Below are 21,943 nucleotides of genomic sequence, written 5' to 3'. Positions count from 1 at the left end.
ACACACACACACACACACACACACACACACACACACACACACACACACACACACACACACACAGGGAGCTGGTAGCTGTTGGCCAAATTACATCATGTTACTGATGTTTTTTGTTGTGTTGCTTCCTGTTGCAGGTCTCGTCTCGCTGATTTCCACATGAACTGCCAGGTGACACCACACACCGTCACCACCTGCCCTCACGATAACTACCACGGCTGCCTCATGTCCTATGTCGGCCTCATTGGTAAGTCTAGCCTAAACTCGGCTAACCTTCTGATGTGTACATCATCAGTGGTGATGGCCCCAACCCTAACCCAAATACTGGAAACAGAATTAAAGTGTTTGATGGAGTTGGTTAGACTGTCGTTACAATACTGCTTGCCTTTTATCACAGTTTGGGTCACACATGCTGAAAACTGACATCTGAATGACTTCATTAGTACGGTGGCCCTGAGAGGCCAAACGGACTGCAACTTAAGAAAACACCAGCAATAAGAAAAACGCTGCAAAAGCACACAAAACACAACGGAAATAGGAAAAAACAAAACAGAAATAGGAAAAAACAGATTTCCAAAAGCACAAGGGAAGTGCTTCTGGGGAGACAATAACCCGACGGACCAGTTGCAGAAACCCAAAACATGGTAGGTGTGTTTTATCATGATTCATATAATACTGATGACGGATTCTTAGGCTAATAGTTAGGCTAACACACTTACCTCTCATCTTTTCTTTCCTCACAAAACCATTAGATCCTCCACTTCTTTTAAGTGTCTCCCAGCGCAATTCTTAGCACATTTTGATTCCTGCAACTGGTCCGTCGGGTTATTGTCTCCACAGAAACACTTGCCTTGTGCTTTTGGAAATCAGTTTTTTCCTGTTTCTGTTTTAGTTTTTTCCTATTTCTATTGTGTTTTGTGTGCTTTTGGAGCGTTTTACTAATTGCTGGTGTTTTCTTAAGTTGCAGTCTGTTTGGCCTCTCAGGGCCACCGTAGATTAGTAATTAATTCTGCTTTCTCAAAATATCTTCCTGTTTACAGTAGAACCTGACCTAACCTGTGACAGGTGTTTGGTACAGAGATCCTCCAGCACAGAGTTAGTTGTTTAGATGTAATGAGTTCAGGTAACTGTGCCTTCCTCTAACTTTACCACATGACCTGTTTAGTGAAGCCAGCCTGTTCGTTTCTGGCTGTGATCAGCAGCCACTTGACCGTTATTTAAATCTTTCAGTTGAGAATTAAGAGCAGAGAAACATTCTACTGGTGACTCATTTCTTCTCTGGAAATCTTTCAATGATTCAATTCCCAATTTGCAAAAATCCTCTTTACCTTTCTTCCCAGCTAATCTCCACCCTAATTCTTATTCCTCTCCTCCTCCCCCCTCCCTGCCTCAGGCTCGGATGTAACGCCAAACTACAGCGACAGCAGCCCATCCAACATCACTATGAGCCTGTGGTGCACCTGCAGGGGCACCGGCCACCAGGAGCACGAGTGTGAAGCTTTCCACCGCGATTTCACACACAACACCTGCCTCAGTGAGTGCTGCATGCCTGATCAGGAGGGTCAGAGCTGTAAAGTGCTGATCCTCTCCAGTTAGTCTGGAGAATATTTACCTAAATAATCCAGAAAACAAAATTATTAATCAAACAGGTTATAAGCCAATCAGCCGTCACACTGCTGTAACAACATGTGAACATACCTGCAGGTAGTTTTATGCTGTGTTTTCTGTTTGTTGTCTGATGGATTCAGTCATTTATGGATCTGAGTTTATGAAGCTGCTGCTAACAGAAATGTATCTTCCCCCTTTACACTGAAAGGGTGGAAATTCATGGAAATTCAAAATTTCAGCTCTATCATATTACAGAACTCAGAACAGAATTTTTCATTTCTATGTTGCTTATCAATGATGTTGCCTGTTTAGGTTATGCATTTTCCAAAAACTGTTAATTGATTATTCCATAAAAGGAGAGTGATTTGGGCGCTATAATTCAGTTTACACATATGAAGCATAGAAAAGCAGAAAATATTCACACTGAATAATTTCTTATTTTTAAATGTCTTAATTATTGATTGTAGAAATTATTACAGAGAAAATGAGATAATATTCACATTTAAAAGTAGGCGTTCATTTTGGGAAACCATTAAATGGTTCATAAATAATGAGACTTTCAGACTTTAATGTAGAAATGTTATCAAACTCTAACCCAAGCTGTGCAGAGGTGTGGAACTGCAGTATGAGGTTAAATCAATGAATAAAATCATGATACATGTTACTGTTAAATGTGTCGTCTCAGCACACGAAATGCTGAAAACGTTGGCATGGTTAAAGAAACAGAGGTGTGAGTGAGGCGGATAATTGAGGGGAAAGGTTAGTGGAGGAGGAAAAACAGAGAAGTACGAGCCGATGTATTGAAGATCCCCAGATACCTTCTTTAAATAACACTGACCCAGCTCCAACATCACCTCTGCGCCTCCTCCATCACACATCCGCTCCTCCTCCTCCTGCTGTGGATGCAAACATACATATCCATGTGCTGCAGGCAGCGAAGAACACAACCATGCCGTTACATTGAACTTCATGCATTCATGTATATGTGAAAGTCAGTCAGTTAATGAAGGATGAAGCCTGTTTATGATGTACATGTCTCCAAATGTTCAAACCCAAAAGTACTCAGATTACTGGACTGTGCTCTGATCAGGCTCAAAACTGTGAGCTCTGTCAGGTGACGGGAATAACACTGATTATCTCTTCATCACGGCTCCTGTTAGTGTGCGGGAGTTATCACGGATCAGGTGAACTTCGGACCCACAGTCCAATCCATGGAGGTCCAACTCCCAGGTTACGGCCTGAAAGCACCTGCATGTTGGTGCAGATACCTGAGCACAGCGTCAGGGCTCGAGTACCCTCTCCATGATCTCCCGGTCTGTCAGAAGACGCGGCGGCACGTTAACGTTTAACAGGGGCGGAGAATGCTCTCTGCAGTCGAGGTGTAGTCAGACCTGGACAAACACGTTTTGTGTTCAGATGCAAGAATAACCTTCAGTTATCTGAACGTGATTTGCTGCACTGAGGTAGCAGCAACCTCTGCCTTGTGTTGAGTGGGGTGCATTGCACCGCTGTGTTCATTAATCATTCTCCAAACAGACCACCATGGATCCTACCAACAGACTCCACAGACCAGTGTGTTGGGCTTAAAAAGTTGTTGGTGTATCTCTGTGCTGGTCTCAGTATGAATTCCCATAAACACACACAGTTCAGCCAGACTGTGGTGTAAATACTAACTTGTATATTCTTTATTCTGTATTCAGCCCTCGTGAAAATGGTCGATAGTCATTCGTCTTCAGTTTGTTAGGTTATATTTTCATCTCCAAGGCCAGTGGATCCCCAGAATGTAAAAAAGACCAGAAAAAACACTCAAAGCCATAAAAGAAGGTTAAAATTTGATTTTCAGTGTGCATTATTCATATGTATAAACCAGGATTCTTGCAATCCATAAAAGGTCTTTAATTAATTAAACCAAAAATGACATAACTGGGGTTAAATCAATCTTTTAAAAGTCTTTGCAGTGAAAGAAAACACCTGTGTCTCCAACCCTGTGTCTGTTTGTTTCTTTAGTTTTATAGTTGTCATGCTGGCCTTGAATTTCATCATGAGTTGCATTTTTAACTCTTAAAAGTCTTAAATCTAATCTGAATCTGGTCTGAAGCCATAGCGTCACTTATTACTGTGAAGGTTTTTCAGGTTCAGTACTCAAAAATCCCATTATTCAGTGCAGTAAACATCAAAGTATTTGGACTCCTTCAAATGAAGAAACAGCAGATAATAACCAAGTGATCCCAAATTATCCTCAGGGGATCCTGGGTGGACACAGAGTTGACTTAGAACATTCACAGACATACTCGCTAATAATTACCAGTTTGATTGAGCTTGGAGGGTTTGGCTTGTTTTGTTGGGAATTTAGGACCCAACAGTGAACCATGTGTGCTGATCTAAATTTAGGATACAGACCAGCGTCAGATTCTTGTTACCTACCTGGAGGAAGGCCAGGTGGCAGCTGCCTCTTGATGAGAAAACAGTAATTGGTTGTCAGGTCAGTGTGGTTCTCAGCAGGTGTAGAAAGTTCTCGCTCTTTCTCTGACCGCCCGTCTCTATCTCCACACAGAAAATGCCATCCAGTCATTTGGTTACAGCTCGGAGGGAGGGACTCTTTTCGTAACCGAGCCGTCATCCACTTTCCTGCCCCCTGCCGGGCCTCCAGTCATCGCCAAACCTGCTCCCTCTCTGCACGGAAATGCAATCAAACCCCTGGACAGTGCTTGTATGTTTTCCACTTGTGCGAACCTGCAGGTGAGTTTGGATTAGGCCTTAGTAATCGAGTATTCGAGTGATTATTTCATTGATTAATCAAGCAATTGGATAAGAAGTACTTTTGTCTTATTGTTGAGCAATAATAAAAACAGGAGGCAGAAAGAGTTGTGACGGCATTTTATCTCCTGGATGAGGTGGATTTGCTGTGTGTTTATGTTTATGAGTTTTTGTGTGCGTGTGTCTGCATGTTTTACTATGCATGAGAGTGAGTGAGATTGTATCTGTAAGCCTTTAAAGAAAAGGCTTACAGATACAATGTGGTGGCTGCGATGAAGAGAAATGTATCAGCATTGTGAAGTGTGTGCTGTGCCTTTCTGTGCTGCTGAAAACAAAATGTTATTATGGTGTAGACCTTAATTAATATTAATAATAATTCACTGTCCAACCTAACAATCCTCAGTTTTATTGGCCCATGTACATTTTTAATGGTCTTGCATTTATATATTTTTACATTTTTTAAAATATTTATATTTTGGAATATTAATACAATACTAGTACACCCAATGTCCCTCTTTAGACTCACCCCTGCTTGCTGCAGGTATCAATTCCATGTAAAATAGGACGGCTGCCGTCAGCTTTCAGCGAGCTGTATAATTTAAACATGTATCAGACTAAGTTAACATTTCATCTGCAGATTTTAATAAACTTCTAGAGACTCACTGCAGATTTCTCTGTGTGAAACAAACCTCCTCCACGTTAAACTGTGCCTGCATCATCATCTCTGCTGCTCTTCTGTTACCAGTGTCTTTGTTGAAGACTGGGGCCTGTGTGTTCTTAATGTGGTTTATTCACTCACTACTCCTGAATAAATCTCTGGCCTGTTTATGTGTCGCTCGTATTTACATGGTAATGATGGAACAAAGCATTGAAGAAAAAAATTTGCTGTGACGATTTTTTTATCATCGAGTTATTTAAATTACTCGATGAATATATGAGAGGCTTGGTCTGGATATAGTTTTTTTGTGGTTTCTACCTGAGCTACAGTACATGGCTGCTGCCTTATTTATTATATTCTTTACAACAGGTAAGCTCAGTGAGAACGAGATCTTTTTTCAAGAGAAATGTCAGTACAAAAAAAATTCAAAAATTTAGACAGTCGGCTACACAATAGAACAAGCCATTACACATTATCACAGATGAAGAAAAACCTACTCAAGTAGTTGCATATAAACAAATGCAACCCTTTAAAATGTTCCTGTGAAATCAGACAACACCATTCTTGGGTTTGTTTTTAGCTTATTCCATTTATAGGCAGTGAAGTATTTAAATGCAGTTTTCAAGAGGCACAGCTAATGATAAAATGTCCTGCAAACTGACATTGTAAGTACTGTGTTTAAATTCAGCAAAGGCGCAGAGGTAAGCAGCAGAGCCTGGAAAGACACATGATTCAGTGCACAGAATACACAAAATCAAGAGGCGTCGAGGTGGATATAGAAGCATGCATATGAACAATATCATCGTTAGTGTTCTGCTTATAATGTGATGGTTGACACATTTGCATGGCAAGCAAAAGGTCACTGGTTCTCTACAGACACAGGGCAGGAAGGAATGGAAAATCTACCAAATCAATCACATTACCATCCAAGGCACAAACCTTTTGGCATGGCTGTAGTGCAGGTCATCTGCCAACTGGAAGGTTGGTGGTTCAAGCCCTGGTGCTCCAGTCTGCGTGGAGAGTACTAAACCCAAGTTGCTGTTTGATGCATCCATCGGAGTGTGAATGTCAGATAGAAAGCACTTTCATAGAAAAAGTGCTTGTGCTTGTGTGAACAGGTGAATGAGTCAAGTTGTATAAAGTGCCTTGAGTGCTCAGGTACAGTAGAAAAGCGCTTTGTAAGAAGCAGTCCATTTACCAAGACTGGCAATGTGCTTGTGAATGAGAAACAAGATTTGTTTCTATGTGAAACTCTAATCTTCATCTTTAATTTTCCTCAATAGTGGTTTTTAAAAGTGAGTCTAACTTCCAGCCAGAGTCCTAAATATTTATAACAGAGAACAATTTTAATGACCATGATGAGTTTTAGTATGGACTGTATGCTGGATATTTTTAGTTGACCTTAAATGCACTCATGCATTTTGTTTTATCAGAGTTTAAAATAAGATTATGTGTGATCAGAGAATTTTGAAATGTACCAAAAGCAGACTGTACATTTGCAGTGGCCTGATCCGAGGAACGGCCAGTGGCATATAAAACAGTGTAATCTGCATAAAAATGTATGTGCAGTTTTAGGTGGCAGAGATTATGCCACCATGTTTGCCAGATGTTTGAAAATTTAAGTCCAAAGGACCTAACCTTTTTTTTTCAGCTGGATTATTAATTACAGAAGGATGCAGGAGTATAGAGGCTGAGGTGGTCAAATGTATTATAGAAGCTGTGCTATTAATGGTTGTGTTTCTGCTGAGAGGACATGGTGAACTTGGTTTGAGTTTTCAATAATTGAAAGCTTAGTGCAGTTTACCCTCAGCTAACCAAACACTTCCAGAGCTGACTGAGACACCACAGACAAACCGTTCTCATTACTGTATTTTTCAGTCCACTCCAAGAATGCATGCATAGTTCCTACTTCAAACTTACTTTCTGATACTGAAATTTACACCCATCCATCCAACCCCAGTGGACCTTCACCTCAGTAGTGTGATTCTTACAGACCTGTTGGCTGTACCATGCTGGTAGTCTAAATCCATGCCAGGTAGCTAACTACTGTTCATTTTAAATCTATATCAAATATAAGGAGCATATAACTATCTAGTTTCTCTTTAAAAACAAATATTAGGTTGTATTCAGTCCAGTATAATCCACAGGAGCATGCCTCTCATACTTCCCATGCCGGGGCTCAGTAAAAATGTGTTTAAGCTTAGGACATGATAGCTCTGTCTGTGTGTTTTCAGCTCAGTCTCAGAACTCTAGCAGGTAGGCAAACAGTGCAGCTTACATTCCTGTGTGGAGAGGAGATCTGGAGCTCAGTCACAGGTGTTTTGCTGGCACACCGCGGATTATAAATCTGTAAATCAGGTGGTGGTTAAGCGAGGAAAGCTGATAAAGAAGCAAATGAAGATTCCTGGCTAAGTATTCATATCAGCACGAGTTTGGATGAATTAACTGACCTCATCCATCCACAGTAGCATATTTTTATCTTTGAGATAACTTTCAGTTTTTGGAAAATTAAACCAGCTATTAGTAGGAAGCAAGAATCGTGGAAGGTCTTGTGTTATTTTCTTTCTTTAAGTTAGTCTGTTCATTATTAGCAATAAAAAAAACACATAAAAATATATGTTTGCCCTCATTTTGTTTCTCCTTTTGAAGATGTTTCATAGCCACGATTAAACCACGAAGGCAGGAGAACGCGTACCTTTGGAGCACTGTGACTAAAGTCAAACTGTGTGGATCGCCTCAAAAAATAAAATATGAATATTTGGTTCTAAAGGGATAAATCTGAAAAAGCTATTTTTTTATAGCAGTATAATAAAAACGGGTGGTTATAGAAAGAGACATGCAGACAGCAGGTATGACTGAGGAGGTCTGAGCACTGCAGCTTTATGTGCGTCGCTCTTCTTCACCTTCACACACATTAGCGTCATCCTGCCTGCATTGTGGGAAAGTGGAATTCCATCCATTATGTACAGAGAAGAGGTGCAAGGCTGGAGGTTATATAGGCCAAACTAAATTGCTATGCGTTATGAAAGAGATTTAAAGCATGAATTATAGAAAACTTCATCATATAATGGGATGGATGTGACATTTTACTGAACTTTTACATTTTTAACCCACTTGCATACACATATAACTTTTAATGATGAAAGAAATGAAAACTCTACAAAAAATACCCAACATTAGTTTTGCTGATCATGAGTGTGCACGTTAACCAAGTCAGTGTGTACTGAGTTTGTAGCTTCATTTAATGTGGGCTCAAATACAGAAAAGAGAGAATTCTGCAACAAACCAATGAGTTTAATGAGTTTCTGAGATGTGTAACAATTTACACACCTCAATGAATCAGTGAATCTTCTTATTTAAACCTGGACAGCTAAACAACATCAGCATGCTCAAAGACTGCACCACCCTCAGGACTGAACTAAATGACCAGTCCATAAATGTCACTTCCTGCTGTTGGTTCTCAATTATGACATGGTATCATATACTTTACCATTCCAAAAATACTCTAAAAAACATGCAATGCATATTTAAAACCATATACACACGTGCACACAGAAACGTGTAATGTGTAAAACTATCTGTGTTAGACTGGAGAGGCAAAGCAGGAGACACAAGTGGACCAGTGAACCCAGCACACACTGACTGGTACCGCAGAATGTCCTCAACACATTTCCAGGGCCATGATTTCAACTAGCTGCAGAAGCTGATACCTCTCTTTAGTTTGAAACAGACATGAGGGCTACTTTATTGGTTTATTTATAATTATAATGTAAATGTTGGATTTTTTATAGAGTTTATGTTGAGTCTTGAAGTCCAGCCATCCTCTGTTGGAGGGTTTTGGCTTCAGCTGTTTCTATGTGATGGTTTCCTCACATGCAGCCAAATGTCTAACAGATTTTTTTCTTTCGGTCTGTCTGAGCTCTGTGTTGGCAGTCTTGTGCCAATGTGGAAAATTAAAGGTTGAGCCAAAGCTGCAATGTTCTTATTTTTTAAGCACATTGCCAGCATTCATGCCATCCCGGAACACCTCTAATACATTTCAGTTTTGGAGTCACAAAATACTGAGTTAGTATCACTGAAACTGGAGCTGAAGCTGATGTGTCTGTAATAAACTCCAGTCTGCAGTTCTGCAGACTGGGGTCTTCTTCCTATTTGTCTGCTGTGGAGCAGTTTGTGGATTTTGGCATTCTGTTTTAGATCATAAGCCTTGAATATGTGAAGAATTTCATTTATTTTGGTGCACTCGTACACCTAAACATATGGGGGTTTTTTATTCTCTTTGTCTTTGTAGTAGAGAAAGAGTTTTACAGTTAATATTTTGTGCGGAGGAGACACTAATCCCTCTGGGGTTGAAGGAAGAGCATCCAATATGAAATTCTGCCAAATCAAACATACGGAGGTCCCCGCTGGGAAGGAGGGAGCAGCTAAAAGTAGCAATAGCTCTATTTTGTGCAGATATCTCAGGCATTTCTGGAAATTGTGCTTAAACACCAGCAGCTTTCCAGTGGTCAGAATTCTCATGATGGGACAAAAACAGGAAATCAGCTGATATTTTAGTAAAAAAAAGAACACCTAAGGTGGAGGTTCAGGTTGACGGGTGGCTCCACGAACCTTTAATTAGCAGTGTTGTTCCATCTTCCAATGACAAAGCCATGCATCCCTGACTGTAATAATCAATGTCTGGTAACCCTAACCAAAGGCCGGTGTACAGCATAGTGATCAGGCCTGTAAAGGTGACACTTCTTCAGCCTGTTTCCACTGCACTGGACTCAAAGGCTCTGATAACTGGTAACAGCTTCAGTCACACTGTAAATTCCACACATAATCCCAACAACAGAAGCAGAAGCAAGTTAAGCCATGCTAAGTTTTGAAGTTCTGGTTACGGCTGGGTGAGCTTGGAGCTTTGTCATTGGAAGGTGAGTTCACCTTCGAGTGACATGTGGCCTCCAGCTTCTACCAAACTTCACCGAGACTACAATGTACCAGCTACCATGTCAGAATAGCATGGCTTCATGCCAACCAATGTGCCCATCCACAGTGTCTACAAGCAAGTATATACCTCTACTACTACCTCTATTACAGATCTTTGAAACTGAAGGATGATTTGTCCTGTTAGTGACAGTAACTGTGGTTTCCAGGTGGTTGCTGATTGTTGTCAAATAACTGGTGGTGATTGGTTTGAGAGGAGAAAGCCTGCCTTGCAGTTTTATAGAGTTTCTTAGAAGTTCTGACCCTGGAGTACCCTCTTTTTTTCCCTGTGCACTGCGTGCTTTAGTGACGTTTAACCAGAGGCCCTTTTAGCAGATTTGAGATTACATATCATTATCATGTACTCAGTTGACCTACTCATTTGTGAGGTTCCAGTTTGAAGGCTCGAGATGAAAGTTTCCACTGTTGACATGTTGGTGTTTTCAAACGACATGTGACGAGAACGGGGTGGGGGAGACTATGAAAGTGAACTCTCATTGGCTAATGATTTAGGACTGACAGTTAACCAGTGCGTGTATCCCAGATAAACCGTTCTGAAACATCAAACGACCAAAATTTACAAAAGTGACTTTTTGTTTTATTCAGTATCACCTAAAATAAGTTATTGAGCATAAAATCAGAGAAGTGTTTGCAGAGGGTGTAGATTTGTTTTGCAGCCACATATATCACCCCCTGTGGCTGCAGTCTTCAGACCCAGAAGCTCCGCCCACCTATGATACTGTTTATAAATTTTGGTGTTAGAAATTGAAGGCTGCATCTGCCAGTTATTGCATTTGTTGCAGTTACTTCTCACATGGCCTCTGATGACTGTGGTTCCAACTTTAGGATCAGCAGCTTTATGGTGACAGTGAGGTAAAAAAGGTCCCACTAGGGTGGTCCCTGTGACAGGAAGTGCACAAAGTTCTGGTCCTCTTTTCCTGGAATGGAAACAGTTTCTGTAATTCTCATTCTTCAGTGCAGCAAGAATGAAGACCAGGGTTTGCGATTCTGGGACCTTTACGGGTTGGATTTGTTCCGCTTAAGATAAAGAGCAGATGACTCAGTTTGTTCCTCCTCATGAGGATTGTCCCTGCTTTTTGGACCATTTCTATTCATTTTTATTTCTTTCTGTTTAATTCTTTTGCTGCACAGAGCACAGTGTTCGGATGAATTGGAGCTCATGTGTCTGTTTTCCCATCTCTCAGTCCAAAGCTGCAGCGTTGATCACTGTGATGGTCGTCTGAACTCAACCGGGCCTCAGGGTCGATGGTGCTTCCCTTTATGTCCAGCCTGCAGACATCCTTGTAGCACAGATATGAGTCTGCATCCAGTCCACATACAGCACAGCACATCGTGGCCAGCATTTCAGCTGTAATGTCTGAATGGGTGCAGAGTGCTGCAGTGGATCATCTTTATGAAGACGTGTGTGTTCTGAGCTTAGTGTTTTCATTTGAAGTTCACAGACTGCCAAGATGGAAGCGTTAAGAAGGCAAACAGATGGAAAGTAAACTCTGGCGTGTTAAATGTGGCTTTGAGAAACTGGCTGGAAGGATAAAGAGCCGAGGTGAAAGCAGATCATCGCAGGAAGGATGAGTTCTTCTAAAAGTCAGAAAACCAAACTTAAAAACGACAACACAAACAAAGATCATGATCAAAAATCTGTCTTTCTGAATTTCTGTTCAGTGTTTCCCACAACCCCTGGACCTCAGTTGGAAAACACTACATCAGGTCACAGTGATGGTCTGCTCAGACCCAAGTTTTCATCAAGTTTCATGAGGTGCAGAGTCCCACCTAAACCTAACCCACTAGCTGACAGTAAGGAGAACCACTGAGCAGAAGTGAGAGGAAACAGGGTTTTTTTTTTTTTTTTTTAAAAAGTGGAACAATGTTCAAATCACAGAGGTCCAAATGGGACGTGACCTCTGGCTTCCTGTAACCTGTAACTAAATTCTAGTTCAGCGATCTGCTGAAGGCTACTGCTGAAGAACGATGGATGGATGGTTTATTTTCCTGTCTCCATTCTTCAACCAACCCTTTTATGCCAGAGTGCCTGCAGAAGCATTCTGAGCACCTGTAAATGCACAGGAGACCAACCCTCAGTCAGATGATCCAATTTCACAGCACCTGTACTGCACGTTTAACATAGTGTGACAGTATGAATTCACCCTGCAGCCCTCCATCAGGTGCAGAGAGCTGCAGACGGCTACCTGTCAGCACTTTCAAAGCCTCTTTCTAAAGACCTGCGATGTCAGCGTGCATGTTTGGAGTGGGTCTGAATGCTCTGTGGACAGCAGTGCAGATGGAGTTACATCTGAAAAACAGGCAGATAAAGAGAGAAAGGGATCGGCAGGAATGTGATACTGCTGTGCGCTGCGTCTCTGTTGATGCTGTATATCACCTCATGCATACTGTATAATGGTGTCTTTTCCCCAAAGCTCGTGAATACAGCGATCCTTTTCAGCTCTTTTAAAGGAAGCAGACATGCAGAGGCGTCCGGCGTCGGAAGATGTCCATATGATAGCAAATCATCTGCACGCTTTAATGATCAGGTTAAATAAGCCTGTGCGCGTGCACATGGATGCCTATTTGTGGCTCTGCGCATGTATATTTCAGGGAAACGATAATGATCTGGCCACTTGCGATGATTTCCCCGACGCTGAAAAGAATTTTCTTCCTCCTCGCTGAGCGATAAGATCTGATTGACTCACCCACCCAGGCAGCGGGAGGAGATATGCTAATGAAGCACTGACAAAGAAGCTGATGGAGGCCGGAGATAAATGCTGGCATGTGTGTGTTTGAGGACAAATAAGTGTGCATCCTTGTCATCATCAGCACTCTGCATTTTAATGAAGATGGAGCTCGATTTAAAGGAGGCTGAAACGTGGAGGAGCTGCTTCCTTTAACGGTCTCACAGAAGCAGTTTTTACTTCAGGTTTTGACCATCTGCTTTAATTATTGATGATCTGTTTCTGAGGAATCTGTTGTTTCCACTCAGTTTGACAGACATCTGCAGAGAACCCGAGAGCCTTTGAAAACACTGACTGTAATTTTTACCTCTGAATTAAAGCTGAAGTGTGCATGCTGCATTTCAAACCTCTGTGGGGTCCAGGTATTTATGGACCTGACTCTGAGTACTTTTTGGAACTAAATCCTTTTGATTTAAGCAAGTGAATCATTATAAGATTGGGGAAACCTGTAGTCAGCTGAGACTGAAGAAGTCACTCGGATGAGTGACGAAACGTTTCTCCCACTGAAAGCGCTACGTCCAGATGAACAGAATCAACTTTTGGGGATTTACTTACCTGGATTATTGAGCATATGCATCAAAACCTCAATATAAGTACAAAAATCATTATGATTATTAGTCTGTGGTCTGTACTGTGATACAGGGTTTGGAATTTAGGGAGGTTTAACTCTGGGTTCACAGTGGTTACAGCATGATTAAGCCCATGCACTGGCCAGTCAGTTCTGTGGAAAATGGCGCCATCATTTATTGAAAATATTGTGGAGGTTTTTGCGTGCACCATGAGAGAATCTGAGAGTTTTTACAGATCAACTAAAGCCTTCAGCTTTCGCTGACAAGCTTCTGCACAATATTACAGATGAAGACTCTCAGCAGAGGGAGATCACACTTCAAATTCCTGCAGATCTCAGTCCAGCACCATGGCTTGATTTTTCTATTGAAACTCATCAGAAAGCACCTTGTTCACTCACACATTTTATTACTGATCTGAATGGATGGATGGATGGATCTTATTCAATACTCAGCCTGATACTTTCTCACAGTGAGCTCTTGTTTTACAGGATGGAGGACAGAAGTGCATCCCCTCTGATGACTTCGAGTGCGAGGAGGTGAGCAGCTCTGATCAAAACTTTAAAAACGATGGTTGAAGTAATGGGTGGAGGGGTCTCCATCTCCCCCATCACTTGGACCAGCTGATGTGGTGTTCAGGTTGTTTATATGACGCTGACGTGCATCATCAGATCAGACGATGAGATGAAAAATGAACAGATGATTTTTATCAGAGACAGACAACTTAGAGCTCTTTCACTAAAATCATCTGAGCAAGTTCATTCTGGACAGACCTGAGAGCGCCCCTTATGGAACAGGAAGTCCAGACAATGGAAGTTCTTGATTATACTAAACCAGGGGTGTCAAACGCCAGTCCTCAAGGGCCAGTGTCCTGAAACTTTTAAATGTGTCCCTGCTGCAACCTTTTATAAAATTAGGTCATTAGCGAGACTCAATAGAACTTGACTGCATGCTGAGGTGGCAACCCCTATCCCTTCTCAAGTAATTTTAAATAAATGTAAGTAAATGTAAGTGTTTGGAAATTTTTACTTCTAAAAGTACTTTTATTGCACCTTGTGCTTTCACTCATGAGCTGCTGTAACATGAATCAAATTGCTGAATTGCCACCTCACCAGCCCTCAAGAATTGAAGTTTGACACCTGTTTGCTAGACGTCTTCTGATTGTGTGTCTGAGAGGGCCACTTTTACATCACAGAGAAAGCTTTTATTATTGGTCAACATAATGGAAAAAAGTAAACTTAAGTGGTGTTTTATTACAGCATGGGCTTTTTGGTCGAATGAGATTATGAGGAAATCATTCTGAGGTGAGATATGATCTTCAGGAAAGACTGTTAAAGGATGGGTGAAACTGCCTCTGGCTCTGAGCTCAGGAAACTCTTTCCCAATGAGCTTATGGTGTCAGTCGCTGCTTTCAGGCCTGATTTAAGCACCATGTCCATTTTGGAGTTTCAGGTCCTGTTACTCAGATAGGACCAGAAAAGGGTTTAGGGCGGGGCTACCTGTGACTGACCGTATGAGTGTAGTGTCTGTAGTCTTTTAGAAACGGTGTATGATGGGATGCTGTGTGTACTCAGCTCTCAGTTTCACAGCTGGCACATTAAAAAGCGAGCAGTGTTTTCGCCCACTCTCATTTCTAAGAGTTCGCTGCTAGACTTCCTGTGTAAGCCTCCCTGTGGCCGGTTCACTGAGTGTCCTCCATCTGTTTTCGGGTTAAAGATCCACAGCTGAACTGTAAAGTGTAGTGTGAGGAAACAAAGTGAGGCTCCCTCCAATAAGCTGCTCTGTATTAATACTTGATCACCACACTAATATCTACATCAGCAGCTGTTACCACCCCAGGTTGGAGAGGAAAGTCACGTGACAGATGGAGAACATGGGAGCACTTTGTTTGAATTTATTGATATATTATTGCCAAACCTGAAGCTGGAGATGAACTTCCAACATGAAATATGCACGAATAAGAAGCAGCAGAGAGTGTGGCGGCAAAGAAAAGGAGCGGCTGCGCCTCGGTGGAGATCTGTCTGTAAAACAGAGAGACACAAAATGAATTACCTGCTGAAACTCAAGCAAGAGAGTTAGACTCAGATATTTAGCAGCCCATAAAAGCTCAGCTCTGTGACTCACTTTACCTTCCTGCAGACACCTCTCCTGCTCAGCCTCCACACACCATCTGTGCTGAGGGCGGCGACCACAGTAGGATACTGCTCCTCCTGCAACAAAATAAAAATAAAGAATAAAAGTGAAGCGATGTTACAAATGTGCAATACCACAGATTTTACGCTTTATGTTTCCTCTTCAGCTTCATTTTCAGAGGTTCACGCTCCGAGTTGCTTGCTCTAGTTAAGTGACGCCGCCATCTACAGCTGACAGTTACAAAAGAAATAAATCAATTATTGATAGCAATATTCAATTTTGGATATCTGAGAGTTTGACATGCAGTCAGTGGTGAGAGACTTTAACACAGCCGTACGTAGATTTATTATTATATTATTATAGCAGGACAAGATTAAACGGTACACATCTGAAAAAGTAGGAAATTATATGTTGATGAAGAATTAATATTTAATTGCAGAAAACTTTATCTGAAGCCAGATATGAGGTATGAGGCGTTCTAACACCGCCCACAACTGAACCCGCTCGATAGAAAAGCTTTGTTTCAGAAATCTGCAGTCACCAGTGACACACGAATTTTGGATTTATAATATTAGCAGAGGTGTGGACTCGAGTCACATGACTTGGACTCGAGTCATTAATTTTATGACTTTAGACTTGACTTGAAAAAATGTTCTAAGACTTGTGACTTGACTTGGACTTTTACACCAATGACCTGGGACTTGAATTGGACTTGAACCGGTTTACTTGAAAAGACTTGATATTTCACCCCAAATATAAAATTTAACATGCATATTATATAGAGATTGAAAATGTGACGTCATTCAGGGGTAAAACCGCAAAGGATTCTGGGAACTCGTGGCAAGAGGTACTAGCGCACGCAGGCTTTCAATTGAAATCAGTCACACAGCGATAAAAAGAAACACAAAAATGTCAAGAAGCTGTTGTATTATTAACTGCAATAGCCGGTCGCATGACAGCCACGGGAAGCCGACGGGTAAAGAGATCGGTTGTTATCGGATTACGTCGTTGAAGAGAAATTGTTCAGCCATGTTTCCGAAGTAACAAAGACGCGACGGATGGCCTGGATTGCAGCCATTCAAAGACCAAATATAACGTCCCAGAACACTCCAGCTCACAGGTTAGTCTGCTCCAAGCATTTACACGAAGGTCAGTGTTTTTTAGTAGTTAATCGTCATTTTCATAACATAATTGGTGATATAGGTTACAAGCAAGTCTGGCGCTGAACAGAAATTGTCGCGCTATGCTCCTTTATTTATTGTGCATAAATAGTGAATTGTCCTGACACAATATTGCGTTTCGCTTCTGTTATTATGGTACATTGACAAAAACATATACTTTTATTCACAGGATAAAACAGGTTTTTTGTATCACTAATTGCCCAGTACGATTACAGCATACAGTATTATTGTCACTGCTACATTTCTGTAACGCGTACCAGAAATTATTTCCACTACTAATTAATTACCATTGAGCTCAAAGGTTATATTAATAAACGGTTAAGAATGTGTATTTATGAAGACAATTTGTGAGACTGGTAAACTTATGATACGTACGATGGTCTTTCGTTCTACACGGTGCATTTCAAGGTCCTGTACCCATCCGTCGGTAAACTGTACCTGGGCTTGTTGCAGTGACCTGAAGTTACTAAACTTCATGAGTGTATGCACTCACTCCAAGAACCGTATAATTATAAATATGCATATAAATATGCTACGATGAGATAGCTGACTTCATCTAACTAGCAAATGTTGTCCAGGCTACATTGGTGATGCAGTTTTTTTAATGTGTATGATATTTTTGTCATGCGATTTTAAAGCCGGTCCTACAACCGCATCCAAGAATAACATGCAGCTTATCTCAGAACTGTCGGTGAAAACTATTCTTGGAGCTAGGTTTAATTGAGCTGCATTTTAAACAGGTGCAATTTCACAATTTGTGTATATTTTCTAAGTTCACTATTTTGTCATGTGTTGAGAAAAACACAGATTTAAAAATTACATGGTCTAATATTTACATTTAGCATAACTGCAACATTCTTTTTTCATTTTTTTTTTATGGACTCGAAAGGACTTGAAATTCAAAGTTTCAGACTTGTGACTTGACTCGGACTTTTACACCAGTGACTTGAGACTCGACTCTGACTTGCCTGACATTACTTGAGACTTACTTGAGACTTGCAAAACAATGACTTGGTCCCACCTCTGAATATTAGTACTGAAGAATGAAATGTGGCTGTCTGTAATTAGAACGGGAGCTGGTCAGAGGGACTTTATACAAACTTTCATGGATAGATTTACAGGTATATTGATTTCCAGCTAACAAGCAGCTTCATCATTTGTAAGATTTTCAGGACACCACAGAATGAGCCATTACAAACACTTGTGCACTAATGCTCGTGCCTTTGTCCCCCCTCTGTGCTCAGGCTCTGTTGGCCCAGGGCTCGATAGACTCTCAGGACTCTGCAGGGCCCAGAAGCAGCAGCCGGCCATCAGCCCCACTCCTCCACCTCCTCCCTGTGACTGTGTGTGTGTCCATCCTGCCAGCGTTCCTGTTCCACGTCTCATAAATGTGAACTAGCATACACACATACATGCCCACACACACATTTACACACACACACACACACACATTTACACACAGACACACACACACACACACACACACTAAATGTCAGCCAGCAGACGTCCAGCATCAACAACTGCCTTTCAGAGGAGGAGGGAAGTTATTCTGGAGGACGTTCGGATTAGCCAGCTCTCTGCACCACACACACAGTGCACACACACCGTGAGAGGGTGTGTTGTGTGTTTGAGCGAGGGTGAGAATGAGAGAGGCAGACACAGAGAGACTCCTGGGATTTTCGATCACATTGACTTCGTTTCCAAAGCTCAGTGTCTGCAGAGTTTGTGTGCAGCCCGGCTCAGACTCACTGCCTCCAGCTTTCTGGGATCCGAGACAGCTGGGCTCAGAAACACAGGGACTTTGGCTCAAGCTTGGAACTGCACACACACGCACACAAACACACACACAAACACGGAGAACAAGTCTTAAAGTTGGCAGCGCGATGGTGAGAGAGACGACAGAGCTGGACAGATGGGACGGATCATTCCTCTGTGTTTGTCAGCTCAATTTATCACTTCCCTGGACCTCTCTGGTGGCAAGAAAGCTATACTGCATACATTCAAACGCACACGCTGTAACCCTCCCCTTAGACCTCGTTAGCGGGCAAACAGGGTCCCCACAAGGACACAAACACTCATGCTGTACACCAGTGTGCTTTTCGCAGGTCTTTCTCTTCATTTTGTTGTCAACATTCTGTAAAAACTTCATTTAATGTGGAATATGAAAAAAGAGTGTATATTTCACAAATGTAAGTGTAAAATTGTGCGAGTGTGTGTGTGTGTGTGTGTGTTTGTGCATGAGTGTCGGTGGCTGAATGTGGATGTACAGACATGTGGAAGCAAACAAAGGAAGAAGGACTCAGCTGCAGGACACACAGCGATGTGTGTGTACTCTCAACCAAACAAAATTTGGGAGTTTTAGGTTTTTTCCTCCTCTTGTCTTGATTGGTTGTAGGTGTATTGCTAACAAAGCTACAGCTGTTATCATGGTATTAGACCACCAAGCCCCTGTCAGTTTAACACAGTCACAGTTTAAATGGGTGCTGCTGGTGCTGCAGTTACAGCAGGGCAGACAGTGGTGGTGGACACAGACCCACCAAAGTTGTAGAGATCAGCGCGCTGAGACGGGGAACAATGCTGTGACCGCTCACAATCAGATCCAACTTTGGAGCAACTTTGGAGCACCAACACAGCAATACAGCCTGCAATTAAATGCAAGCTGTTCCTAATAATACGGCAAAAAAACATGTTGGTGTCTTCAGTCACACAGTCCAGCCTGAACCTCGGTGGCCTGAAACAGAAATTCCTCAATAAAGAGTGACGTCGTTTCTGCACAACAGTGATAAATCTGCAGAACTGATTTTTCTATAAGGATAGAACCAGAGACCTGCCCATCGAGTCATGTCTGCTACGCAAAGACGAGCCACTCTGTTCAGCACAGACGGACTCAGGTTAGAAATGACAGTGAGAGTGACTGCAGTCTGGGGCGAAGCACAGTTGTTGGGTTGTGTCCCACCAGACTTCTTGTCAGTGCTTGCCGCTTCACTGCATTTTTTCGAACCCAAACCAACGGGTTTTTGGATCCCGTTGGTTTGGGTTAGGGGAACAAATAAAAGTCTGTCCTTTGTGATGAAAGTCGGACCTACATTCACTTGCTCATTAGAAGATTTGGAGATTTGAGTTGTACTTCTTCACACACGCAGCGGGCGGTTAAAATAGGTGATTAAGAGCAGAATGGGCAGGGAAAATGTTTACTCCCTGCTTACTCCCAGAGTCTCTGTTTTATAGCTACTGAGCTTCCTCACACAGTTTCTGGATGATCACCAGCTATGCTCGCACTATCAGAAAAAGTGACTCCCACCACCCGTTACAGCTGCAGAGTTTCAGGCAGCTGGGTGGCAGCTGACACCTGACATATTCACAGCAGCTTTATGTCTGCGGAGTTTCTGGTTTCAAATGTACCGTCTCCAAGATGCACCAAAGACTCAACTATATTCATACCTGTATGAAACCATCCTCTGTCCTGGCAGCTCTTGGGGCTGTTGACAAAGACTCTTCAGTTCAGAGCATAAAAGTTGTTTGTGTTCTTACGCTGCTTCTTATCATCAGCGGTTCAAATACGATCATATGAAGTGGTACCTGCTTCAGAGCCACCGTGTTTCTAAGTAGACCACATTTCTTTTGGATCTATGTTTAGCTTCCAGACATCGAGTGCACTTCTTTGGCACCATGTTAGCAGGCGATGCTATCGGGCTGTCGTCACTTCCTCTGGTAGCGGCTTCAGTCACTTAGAATGGAGAAAAGCTGAACTTATCACTAGCTCACCTCGAGGAGCCTAAAAACACAAAAAACATGTAAAACTGCTTCAACTATCCAAGAGCAGTCGCCTCAGGGGTGTTTATACTGTAAGACCCTGCAATTAGACAGAAGCTCTCGGCAACAGTGGGGAAGAAAAACTCCCTTCTGAGAAAATGAAAGTTCCAAGAGAACTAGGTGACTGAAAACATCAATAATTCAAGGAAAGGATTTGTCACTAGTGTTAGCGTGTTAAAGGGCAGGGTCACTGTTTCCAGCAGACTGGCTCAGGTTCTTCTGCAGTCAGCCCAAAAAAACACATGTACAGCCTGATACACAAACTGTTTGGTCTCTATAGATAATTTCCCCTTCATAATCACTCTTTATGATTCACCTGTTTAAATTGTATTAAAGTTTACATTATTAGGGGCGTGGCTTCTGACTGACAGGTGGATGGCATACAGCTGTTTGTAACATTTGGATCACTTCCTCCTGCGTTTGCTTCCCTTAATGTGTTTAATATGTGAGTGTGTGTGGGGTTCTCAGTGTGTACAGTACCTCTGGCCACTCTGTGGGGTATTTTTTATGTTTCATAGAAGCTACCAGGATGCAGAACATGAACTGTTGTGCTGCAAGGTTGTCACCAGTTGAAGCTCGAGGTAGTCGTCACTTTGTGCCATCCGTGGGCTGGAAGACCTGAGATCAGTTCCAGAGGCGCTGGTGCGTCCTTACTTTAGTGTGATTATTACTGTCATCCCTGCTAGCGGTCAGGAAAACGTATTACCGTGTCTGTGAAGGGTCATTACACAATTGTCCAAATCAGTGAGATTGCTATTAAATTTGTTGTAAACATTGTGATATTTCCCCTTGGGCTTTCAGCAGTATCATTATTAGGACAGATTTGTTTTTGTGTCTGAAATTGGACGATGAAGTCATATATTTCTAATCACCTCGGCCTTCCTCTTGTCCCGTAATCATGTTGCTTTTTTCATCTACTTTTATTCCAGGAGCATTTTTCCCTGGAGTTTCTCATCGGCATCATCCAGACACCTTTTTTCGCTTAAAATGTGAATTAAAATGTGATTTTCATTAAACTCAGTGTTAACGTAACGCTGGCTGTTCATGATGCCCTGCACATCGGGATCCTGAGTGTTTCATTAGCAGTGTGATAATCCATGGTCCCCAGAGGGGCAGTTCATCCCTCCACTGCCTTAGTGCTGCTGAAGCTTCAGGTTTTATTTCAGAATTAAAGTGCTAGTGTTGAGATAGTGCAGAACTTTATAAATAACAAAATATTAAAATCGATTTCCATAACTTTACTGTAACTTTTCATGATCCCCAGAAGATGATCTCTGGCAGGCTTGATGGTCCCCTGTTTTCCAAGCACCATCAACATGAAAACATTCGATTTCAGCAGCACACAAATCACAAAATTATCTGTTTAATGGTAGAAGAATTCAAATTTTGGGAGAAAAATATTTGAAATGAATGGCAGAAATGTCACAATGCAATATTTACAGTAACTTCTGTTAATGTTGGCAGACAAGTTTATCTTTCACATTTGTACTTAATTTCCTTCCTGTATAAATGTGG

General features: G+C 41.9%; 1 protein-coding gene across 1 annotated transcript in view; it reads left to right on the top strand.

Moving 5' to 3' along the window:
• LOC102311782 (GDNF family receptor alpha-2) overlaps nucleotides 1-21,485 on the top strand; it is a gene marked incomplete at its 5' end in the record, with an annotated part of 80,626 nt that extends 59,141 nt beyond the window's left edge. The window contains 5 exon segments of the mRNA XM_005948116.2: nucleotides 135-244; nucleotides 1,391-1,531; nucleotides 4,160-4,344; nucleotides 13,793-13,840; nucleotides 17,860-21,485. Of these exon segments, the coding sequence (XP_005948178.2) occupies nucleotides 135-244; nucleotides 1,391-1,531; nucleotides 4,160-4,344; nucleotides 13,793-13,840; nucleotides 17,860-18,003 (628 nt within the window).
• Nucleotides 21,486-21,943: the final 458 nt, after the last annotated feature.

This window comes from Haplochromis burtoni, unplaced genomic scaffold, assembly GCF_018398535.1.
Source record: "Haplochromis burtoni strain Fernald_Lab_line unplaced genomic scaffold, NCSU_Asbu1 Contig_412, whole genome shotgun sequence".
In the NCBI taxonomy this organism is placed as follows: Eukaryota; Metazoa; Chordata; class Actinopteri; order Cichliformes; family Cichlidae; genus Haplochromis; species Haplochromis burtoni.
Note: the sequence above shows the minus strand (reverse complement) of the source record. Positions and strands in the feature narration are given on the sequence as shown.